Source organism: Cyprinodon variegatus, unplaced genomic scaffold (assembly GCF_000732505.1).
Source record: "Cyprinodon variegatus isolate N-32 unplaced genomic scaffold, C_variegatus-1.0 Scaffold419, whole genome shotgun sequence".
In the NCBI taxonomy this organism is placed as follows: domain Eukaryota; kingdom Metazoa; phylum Chordata; class Actinopteri; order Cyprinodontiformes; family Cyprinodontidae; genus Cyprinodon; species Cyprinodon variegatus.
Window position 1 is genome coordinate 458,881 of NW_015150872.1, and position 10,677 is coordinate 469,557.

General features: G+C 36.5%; 2 protein-coding genes across 2 annotated transcripts in view; both read right to left on the reverse strand.

The window, feature by feature from the left end:
* kcnn1 (potassium channel, calcium activated intermediate/small conductance subfamily N alpha, member 1) overlaps positions 1–3,326 on the reverse strand; it is a 6,506-nt gene extending 3,180 nt beyond the window's left edge. The window contains exons 1-4 of the mRNA XM_015388316.1: positions 2,281–3,326; positions 1,734–2,171; positions 1,063–1,158; positions 124–542 (exon numbers count right to left, since the gene is read on the reverse strand). Coding sequence (XP_015243802.1) covers positions 124–542; positions 1,063–1,158; positions 1,734–2,171; positions 2,281–3,027 — 1,700 coding nt within the window. The 5' untranslated portion in view covers positions 3,028–3,326. The remainder of the gene's footprint in view (positions 1–123; positions 543–1,062; positions 1,159–1,733; positions 2,172–2,280) is intronic.
* A 4,234-nt stretch (positions 3,327–7,560) lies between these two features.
* ccdc124 (coiled-coil domain containing 124) lies at positions 7,561–9,799 on the reverse strand. Its single transcript, XM_015388306.1, has 4 exons — positions 9,622–9,799; positions 8,555–8,747; positions 8,368–8,473; positions 7,561–8,279 (listed from the first exon to the last, which is right to left on the reverse strand). The coding sequence occupies exons 1-4, from the start codon at positions 9,778–9,780 to the stop codon at positions 8,075–8,077; spliced, it is 663 nt and encodes a 220-aa protein (XP_015243792.1). The 5' UTR covers positions 9,781–9,799; the 3' UTR covers positions 7,561–8,074.
* Positions 9,800–10,677: the final 878 nt, after the last annotated feature.

Consider the following 10,677-nt stretch of genomic DNA (forward strand, 5'->3'; position numbering starts at 1 on the left):
TATATATATATATATATATATATATATATATATATATGTCTGAAAAAAAAAATATATATATATATATATTTTTTTTTTTACTGTTAGGCTGTCAATTTTAACACATATATTTAAAACTAATACCTCTCACATACACGGACTGTCCATGCTGCAATGATCCAACAGGACACACTAAAGACCAGGAGGACAGTCCCAGGACAGATGGTCATCAGAGTCTTCATGACAAAACGAGTGTCAAAATTAATCTTATTGAGGGCCCCGATGCTACGTGAGGAGGCGTCTGTGAAGAGTTTGCTGTGGAGCAGCATGACGCGTCCGATCAGGTAGAGGCGCAGGAACATCGGCACAGAAAGAAAGATGTCTACATCAGCATCTGCCACAGATGATGTGTAGCTGAAGGCCAGGCGTGCCGTCCAGGTGAACACATACTGGCCTGGGATTGGATGGATGGCACAGATTAGGAGCTCCAACGCAATTAAGAGGATCCTCTCAAAGGTCATTGCTATTCTCCAGTCATCTGCCCCATTGTCTACCATGAAGAGCTGAGAACGAGAATAGGAATTATGGATAAAGGGCTGCAAACAATTATTGCAAATTAACAAAATTTTCTCTTTGTTGAAATATAGGAAAATAAGATTGATTTATCATGAAAATGAATGCAACCCAATGTTTAATATGACACTTTTCTTCCCCTTCTCAATCATGTGGGGAAGTTTGTCTAGTTTACCGAAGATGGTACTGGACAATGAAATTCTGATCTGATCTTGCAAGTAAGATCCTCCTTTAAAACCCTTTCTAAATGATGCTCTTAAATACAGAATTTATCAGAATCACAGCCAGAATTTTAATCTTGGTCTGTGGAACCCAGCTAGAACGAAATAAGGTTACCCAATCATCAAGTTTTTAATTTTTGTGAAAAAAATTGGGGGAAATGTATAAATTTAAGGGAAAATTTCAAAAAAAAATTTGTACTTTGTCTTTCCTTAATTACCAATTTCCAAGTAATCTATTTTGAATCATTTCTTTGAGTAGTTTAAAAAAAGTTTAGAACATCAATCCTACCTGTATTTCTCTCACATGGTACATCAGAATGAGTCCAAGCAGAATTGCGGTTGAAATGCTGATCAAACCTTTCAGTACATAAGAATAGATGGATTCCTGTTCACAATGGAGACAAGCATATTAATATATAGTCTGTTGTGAGAACCACATAAAACAGTGATTGTGAAACTCTGTCATAGACCTAAGGTTTTTATGATGCAGAAAGCTTGGTAGATAACTAAACTCTTTTCGGTCATATAAAGATTTAGTCTCCAAAAAACACCTTCAGGAAGGCTATTTGTTGTGCCATTGATTCTGGATTCGCTGCAGGTTCACTACTGCTTTCCGTTTGAACTCAAATTTCAAAGTTACAGAATCAAAACAAAACCCTCAAATTATGAGTTATAAAAAAAATGAATAAAATAAAAAGACTTAGAGGGGGCTCACAATACTTGCTCCAGAATTCATTATAGTGGACTCATGACCTTTGCATTATCAGACTCTAGCTCAGCTAATAGCTTATAAAGCCATCTGAAACTCTGATTTGTGATTTCTACCTGCACAGCCAATTTCACAAGATAATAAAATATATATGTAACCAAGCCTCATTTTACATTTAAAAAAAATCTATTTCAATAAGTGACAATCAGTTTCTTGGGACTAAGAATTATATGTTCTTTCATATTGGGTACCTTAGTGTAAAAAGCCCTCGAAAGCTCTGTCTCAATGACCATGGCAATAATACCAAACATCCCACAGACCAGCGCGTAGTCGCTCAGCTGTTTGCGCTTCCCAAACAAGGCTCTCCTCTGACCCAGCCGATAGCTGATGTCCTTCGTCTTCTTCTGTGGTTTGCTTCCCTCGGACCTGTTCAGGCTCTCTCTGGTGGCCTTACTAGAGTCTTCTCCAGTTGTCTTGGACAAGGTGTCGTCTAGGATGGCACTGTGAAGCAGCTGAAGTTGCTGCTGGTCTGAAGGAAAATCTGCAAAACTTGAGCTTAAAGTACCCAGGCTGCTGAGTGGCCGCACTGCATCCCCATTTTGGACATTGTCACTATCTAGGGTCTCGGTAAATGGAGGAAATGGTTTGGGAGGAGATAGTTTGGATGCAATGAGATGTGGAAATGCTTCCTGCAAAAGATGGTGACATTCGGCATGAAACAGGGAATTTCCAATTGCCTTGAGAGTAACAACATTTGCAAATATTTCAATAGAAATACGCACACAAAAACTGACATACCTGACCCTCTTGCTCTCTTGTTCTCTCCGTTAAATCCTGGTTTTCAAGCAAACTACACTGGCTGGTGGAGAAAGACATGAAACTTCTCTGACTGGCTGGTGTAACTGACCTCTTTCCCCACGGCATTCTGGTCAGGCGGTTGTAAGGAAGATGGCGACACTTGAGAGCAAATGCTGACTCTCCAGATGGCTTCCATGTTTGATCACCAGTTAGGGAGCAGTGAGATTCTCTCCTTTGGTACTGCTGCGCCAAAAGAGGTTCTTTGCCAAAAAGCTCGCTCCAGTTGACATCTGAACCAACTGCAGAAAGTTTGTTATTCGCTATGGCACACTGAGCTGAGTTCAGAGGAATGTTGAACAGCTCTGACGGAGCTAAACGGCTGCAGTCTCTGGCTCTGCAACGCTGTTCTTTATCACAATCTTGCTCATAGCACTGAGGCACGATGGTGTTCTTTGTGTGGTATGTAGGAGGTTTCCGATGATCTTTGTTATTTGGTGGTTGTGTTGAAACCTGGCAAGTGGTGGAAGGGTGGATGCTTTCAGAGAAGGGCAGGGTATGAGGTGATGAAACACTTCTTTTACTTCGCAGTCTTGAGATGTTTTCTCTATTTGATTGTGGCTGTAAGCTTAAGACTTCAGCCTGTTGGAGAGCATCCGGACAGGGGCAGCCACATCTATCCCTATGAGTTGAATTTTCCACAGCATCTTCGGTTCTTCCTGCTAAGCGTAGATCCTCGCCACAAAGCATCTGCCAATCTTGGTCACTGAGCTGTGACAGTGAGAGGTTCTGGGTTTTCTCAGGTGACCTCTGAGCCAAACCTCTTGGAGGACAGATTCCATTAGATTTCTCATGGAGGGAAGATGAAGCACAGCAGATACTCTTCTTCTGGGGAGATGAGGAGGACTTGCCTGGGCTTCCAGAGAACGGATGGTGTTTCTCCTCAGGACCTCCTGTAGCGCAAGGTTGATGTTCTCCATCTTGAAAGACTTCACCTGTTGAGTCAAGACGTCTTGTCGCATTGGTGGGTTTAACCAGAATCAACCTCATGTTTTCACTGCAAGACTGAAAAGACATGACATCCATTTGTTTCAACACAGAGTAAGAAACACAACAGATTTCAATAGGAAAAAAATCTCTTTTTCTGAATATTACAAAGAGATTTTCAACACTGACAGCTGGTTCCCTACATGAGCCTTGCTTTTAAGTCCATTTAATAAGATCACTATGACAACAAAAACAGCCTCATACACCAATATATTGTTTTTAGCGGTTTTAAAATCTATTGTAACAAATACACCACAAACAGGCTTTTACTGTGACCATTTTTGTTGTTAAACTTAATTTTGAAGAAATGTCAAGATGATTAATGCCACCAGTGGCATCATGAAATCAAGTATGAAAGCAATACCATAAAAATAAGCAGGAATAAAAAGCTTCAATTGGTAAGTTATTGTTTATGGACCAACAGAATGATAAAAAGCACCTTTTTCAGCCAATTCACCAGAACATTTTAAAGTTCAGGTTGAAATTTTTCAAGAGAAAACTCATGTTTAGAGCAAAGCATGAATCACTCAGGTTGTATAAACCTCTTAAAATATTTTTTAGATTATGACAATGTATACATTTGTCCAGCACTCATTTTGCTATCAGCCAAATGGAGTCAAGATTAAAAAGTTATCAGGAATTAACTTACGAGCAAAACTTCTCCTGGAAACCCTTTGTGATGGAGGACTTATATTTTGACAAGTAATTTTCGTATAACTGTTCCAAGGGCAGGAAACACAGGCTTATCAAGGTTAGATTGCATTCTTTATGTCTAAACTAAAAATTTTAGGGAATAAGATGTCTAATTTTCTCCATATTTGAACTCTTTTTAAAGGGTGTTTGTTTTAATCTTCTCATTTGTTCATATACTGTAACCTCTTTCTTTTTGCAAATGAAGGAAATACTTGTAGTCATGTTTTTTGAAGCAATTGGTTGTTTTTCAGTTTGTTTTTACATGAGGTTGCTAATAAGACACAACCTGTCAAAAACAGACATAGCCCCCCATCGTCTGTTTAGAAAAACCCAGAAAGACTTTTGTGTTTATTTAATTTCTTTGAAAAACATTTCTAATTCATTACCAATTTTGAATTACGTCTTGTTACCGTAAGATCACTCTATTATCTGTAAACATTAAGAAAATAATTACATTTTTAGAACTTTAATCTATTGTCTACCAACATATCTTAACCTTTAACAGAAAAGATTGAAAAAAAGCTGAATTAAAATGCTTTTAAAATGGATTTTATTAGTTAGAACTATGCCAAGATGCTTTCATAATGTAATTCATCCTTAAAATATAATATGGAGCCAACTAACATGATCTTTTAAATTCAGGGATAACAAGTTTGATTTATTTCTTCAATTTTTCCTGATAACCAAAAAGAAAAGAAAGATCATTACCAGCACAGGTGATCCTTACCTGCTTCCTGCTTTTTTTTTTATTCCATCCAAAGTTGAAGATGTAGCATGCAAACCAAAATGCCCCCCATCAACAGAAAAGATGTGTCAAGGTGAAGAAGAGGAGCAGCCTGAGTGGGTTTTAGATAGCCGCTTGTCTGCTCCCAGTCTGGACACTTGATAAAGGAGCTTTAGAGATGCTTTCCTTTGAAAGTAATAATTAGAATTCAACATGAAGGAAGAAATAAGCGACAGCTGCCTTGGTGAAGGGTTGCCATGCAAATAGAAGGGAGTGGGAGGGTTCAGGTTGGGACACAGAGGGGAAAAATAAAAAAAATGTGTAACATCAGACCACAGTAGATAAATGGGAAGAGGACAGGTAGGTTGGGAAGGAAAACAAAGCCAATCTCTAACATTCATTACAAAGTGGAAAATAAAAGGTCATTTGAAGTTGTTATTAAAGCTTGTGGTTCAAAGGCCTTTTGCACCGTCTCTTATCTCTCCCGCCACAAGAGCCTGCCGCACAAAAGTGTCCATTTTTAAACTGGGCTCTGAATGAATCATGCCAAGCAGCACAAGGCCTCATCATCTGTGTCTTAGAAGATCTAACAGGTCCGATATAACAACCAGTGTATAATGAGGTTTGTTTCAAATCACCAGTCATTCTGTTAAGAGAGAAAATATGATCTACTCAGGTGGTTGTTATTTAACCAAATCTTATTTGTCTTAAATGTTTGTGACACAGAAGCAGCTTGATCAGTTCTAGAAACATAACATTGTTTATTTTTTCTTGGATCGAAACAAAATTGTATTTCTCTTGTTTTTATTTTTTTATGATGCTTTAACAAATAGAGTTTCAAATAGTTTTACCTAAGGCCTGTATAAGAAATGTTTTAAAAATGCTAATTTTTGTCATCTGTGTACTGTTGCATCATAAAACTCTGTGAAGTCTGCTGCTTCTGATTTCAGCAGCTCAATATTTTAACAGTATCTGTATTAAATATGTGAAATATAGACAAAATGCTATTTTTTTCTTTGACTAACATTTTGATTGATAATAGGGATATATACATTTAAAACATTTAACCAGGGTCATTTAAGAAGTATTCTTATTAGATCAGGGTTCAAGAACATTCTTAAAAATAATGGAATTTACGTTGCTTATCTTTCAGGTTTGGATAGATAAGGACAAAGGAAACTGATTGTGGGAAAATAAAACACAGATTTTTAAGACTCTTCTTAGTCTTTAAAGTACAGTAAGTATATGCCTAAAAGATAATAGTGATTTATTATTGAACAATATGAAATAGGCCTAGTTTATCTTCAACATTAGGGATTCATTTGAAGATTTTAACTAGTGTGGTTCTCCATATTTTACAAATAGAACTTTTGGAACAATCTTTAGTTCAGTTTCCTCTCATTTTCTGCTAATTTGTGACAACAAAAAAAAATTAATAAGTCCTGATTTTTGGTAGGAAATTCTCACACGTCTTAGCTTTACTTCACTGTGTGGGGATCTCCTTTCACTTTAGAATAGTTTATGATTTTATTGTTTTTTTATTCTTCAGCAAATTAGCACCTTAGTTTCTAAAAGGTTCGACTCTCACAAAGGTCTCAAAAGTACTAATAGAACAAGTTTTTTTAACTTTACAAATAAGGATACCTACGTAAAAAAAAAAAAAAAAAGACTAACTGAACTTATCTATGAATAAAGTACAGGCTCTACATCATAGTTCAGTACAAAAGTAAAATGAAGTTTTTGCCTTAATTGATGCAAAATTACTTATTCTATAAGAGTTTTTTTATATGCATAGAAAATAGGTTCATTTTCTTTTTGTCTTAGAGAGAGCATAAAATACAGACTTGATCTGGTTTTGTTTTAAATTAAAATATGAGATAGAATAATAACTGTAATCAACTGTTTTGCATAAGCAGCCAAATACTTTGATATTCACAAATAAGTTTCAAAGAATATTAAAATAAAACAGAACTTAATCCATAATCAATATGTAAAATTAAGATCTAATAAAGAGGGACTGATGGGGATAGTCTTTCATCTCAGACAATGACATCCATCATCTGTAAAGATTCCTAGCCTCCTCCTCCTAGTCTTTATTGAGGTCATTTTAGTACTCGTAGTTTTCTATAAACAAACTATGCTCTTACTGGACATTCTTTTTGTGATTTGGATTTTCTCTTATTTCTTGTTTTGGAACCGTTATGTTGTAATCAATATGTAGAAGTAAGAAGCAAGTTTTGATTAAGAGAGTAAGCAGTAGAAAGTACAGATATTTATGATCAAAGGTGGTGTTAAAAAGCAAAAAAGAATCCTGAAGTCGATTACAGGTAAAACAAAAAAAACAAACAAAAAAAAACACCTTAAGTACAGTAACTATCTGTAGTGACCCGACACCTCTGCTCTCAAAAGGTAGCTAAACCCATGTGGGGAAGATGAGTTAGAGCAGAAAATGAAGAGGATGTTTGCTTTGCTGCACCTAAACTTTAGAACGGTGAACACTTTTAAATCAGGAAAGTGTCAAATGTGGGATTAGAACTGAACTGAAATATGAGATGCTGCAACTTAATTTCATTATAATCTACATTTCATACGTTTATCAATGCAATACTTGTAGCTCATAATTGTTTGTACATTATTGTATCGTGACTAGGATTCTCATTGGTAACTGCTCTTTTACATTTAAAACACACTGATAGAGTATTGTGGGTAATATTATCTATTTATTTGAAGATATATTTAAATAAGCGATTAAAATCGTTCCTTTTGAACTACAAAAAAATAAAATAATCATTACCTACTAGAATAATCTGAGATAGAAAAAAAGTTATACATAATATATTTCCAAAATTCATTGGTTGGTGTACACTATGTGACCTGGAATTAAATCTTTTACTTATCCTCTTTATTAAACAAATGTGACTTACACTTGCAACATTTCCATTCAATCCGTTTGCGCTGCACAGACCAAAACAACACATGTTGATGATTTAGCTGTGAACTTTAATAAGTTATTCTGAAAACATCTGGCTTCCCACCTTCCCAGAAGGACTAAAAAATAAGTACTTTAATTCATGAGATGTTGAGTTGCCTCATTAGAGGATGTGCACAAACATGACAGAGTCGTTATTTTGGAAGCAGATAATCAGTTTTACCTTTCTACTAATTTAAACAATAAAGTCAAGTCCTCTGGCACACGAGAAGGTGTGTGGGTGCTTGCTGATGGAGCTCTCCTCAAAGACAACTCGTTTTTGGTGAAATTATTAGTTTTTTCAGATCAAAGTCTCTAAATTGCTTAAGCAGAGTTTTCAAGCGATAATATAAAATAAACAAAATTCACTTTGAGTTATAGGTGGCAAAACGCTGGTTCAGAGGGTTCTCAGGAGATTTAGCCCACTCCTTTTTCAGCTGTTGCTTCAGCTGCGACAGCCGCATGTTTGGGTTCTCCATTTTTAGTCGGGGCATGTTTGCTTCCTCGAAGGCAGTAAAAGCTGCTTTCATCCTCCGCTCTGGATGACGGTCCAGGTCTTCAGGGCCCGTACTGAGACACAGTAAGAAAAAAGTCAACAGTGACAAAAAGCATAAACCATCTAAAATACACGCATCTTGATCATTCACACGTCTGGTACCTGAGCACAGCGATGGCGTCCTCTATTGTTCGTGCTTCCACGGTTCCTTCTTCAGCTATAACTCTGTTAATATTCTCTTCCAGAGGAGTCTCCAGGTGGCTTTTTTCTGTATGGATGAAATGTTTTTTATTTTATTTCCACCCTAACCCTAACACACCTGGTCCAGTACCTCCAAACCGACTTTTACCTTTAGGCTTGATGTCTTGCTGCTGCTGTTGCTCATTTTGAAGTATTTCCTGAATTTCGGCACGGGTCACTTTTCCACCGGATCCTGCCTCCTTCTGAATTTTTCCTTTTATCCTAGCGCTCTCCTCATCCAGGAGGCGCTGGTTTTCCTTTTTCCTCTCAAGAAGCTCCAGTCGCCTCTTCTCCTTTTCATCCTGTGGCAAGAGAAAGTTGATTCAGCTAGTTTTCCCAACACAAAGTACCAGGGATTAGCCATTATATATGTATAGAAGAGAGATCCTTAAAACCTTTTCTATAAAACAGACCAAAATTACAGACAAAACTACTCCTGAGCTTCATTTGCCTTGAGTGTATAAGACGCTCATTCTGCAAGTATTCATTTATAATGAGCCTCTATACATTTTCCTCAGTAAAAAAACAAAACAAAAAACAGGCTCTCCTTTATGGTTCTCCTGTATTTAAGCTCCTTCCATATACCAACCAACTTAGTAAGTTATTTAATTTTCCTTATCTTATATCTTATTTGTACTTACAATCTTATTTTTCTCTCTTCTGTAAACGGTTGCACTGCAAGAAAAGAATTTCCCGCAAGGCATTAAAAGTAATTCTGATTAACTGTGAACTCTTTTCAATTTGCAGATAAAATGAACAGTGCTCAATGAGAGCTTCTGAGCTTGTTAGGTGTTTTATAAACTGATCCAACTTTAAACTTTTCCTCTGACCCATCTGTTTTTAAAGCCGTTTATTACGGTTTTCTAATAAAAAAGGGGTTTTCTGATGCAAATCAGAGGCAGAGGTGTTGAGTAAACAAGCATGCCACTGGTTTCTGATTTTTCCAAATAAATATTTTAGGAAACAAAGTTTCTTTTCCTCTCCAGCAGCTGTTATTTTGATCCCAACAAAAGGTTTTCGAGAACAAAAAATGGAACAAACAGTGGGCATAAGAAAATGTAGTGATTAAAAAGCTGTTCGTAATCCTAACAGATCACAGTTTTGTTTAAAACTCCACCAAAGTGTTAACATGTAATGAAATTGGTCTTATGGTGAAGGTTGGGCATCTCTGCTCACCTTCCTCTGTTCCTTTTTAAGTACATGTTTATCTGTTTCTTGCCAAAGGGCGTCCTCTTCTTCTTTCTTCTTGCGGGCGTCTGCCATTGCCTTAGCTTCTGCCTTGCGAGCTTTGGCAGTGGCCGCCTTGGAGTTCTCGCCCTGGAACTTCTTTGGCATCCTTACAGCTGCTTTTTGGCTGAGAAAGAGCAATGAGGAGATGAGATAATGTGATATCAGATTTTTAAGATGAGTATAGTGGGTTTTCATCAAGTTAAATAACATGAAGTGACTTTGCTAGGTTAAAAAGCTTAGCATGTTAATGTTTTGTTGTTACTTTGGAGTCACATCAGGAAAATAAGATTATTAGGATACAAGCTTAAGCACATCATAATGGATTAAATGGTTTCACGAACACAAAATCAGGCAGTTGAAGAGCAAATATGTGAAATATCCTAATTTTAGCTGAGATGCAGAATAACTTTACTCACATGCCCTATACTGCTGAAAGTATAGATCTGTTTAAACACTTATGTCCTTATAAATATTTCCGTTGTTATTTCACTGCGTTTGATAAAATGTCAGAACATTCTTCGCAACTGAAACAGTTTCAACTTCTTTATGGTAAGCTTTCGCCCAGAAGTGCAATTGTGGAGTCACACACTGAGGTTGGAAGTTTAAGTGAGCAACCTCTGCTCAGTAACCCAGCCCACCTGTCTGGTTAAGCTACTCTGTGTGATATGTGTATCACTTTGGTGCAGATTTTCTGGTGCTCCCAACAACTACAGATATGATATAATACTATCAACAGCTGATGGGATTTTTATTTAGGAACATAACAGGACTTAAGAGAAGAAGTAGAGTCTTTGTGACCTATTCTTTCAAATCAACCAACATGTAGGTTCTGGAATTCAGACACCTGTGGTAACAGCAATAACTTTAAAACTCAACCGACATTTAAATTAAAACATCACACACGCACACACACACACACACATATATATATATATATATATATACACACACATATATATATTCACACACATATATATATATATATATATATATATATATATA

Excerpts from the sequence above, each read along its gene's own strand:
- ccdc124 (XM_015388306.1), bottom strand. The coding sequence starts at position 9,780 with ATGCCAAAGAAGTTCCAGGGCGAGAACTCCAAGGCGGCCACTGCCAAA. Across the intron at positions 8,748-9,621 it reads TTAAAAAGGAACAGAGGAAG|GATGAAAAGGAGAAGAGGCG; the intron begins GTGAGCAGAGAT and ends CTCTTGCCACAG. Across the intron at positions 8,280-8,367 it reads GACGCCATCGCTGTGCTCAG|TACGGGCCCTGAAGACCTGG; the intron begins GTACCAGACGTG and ends ACTGTGTCTCAG.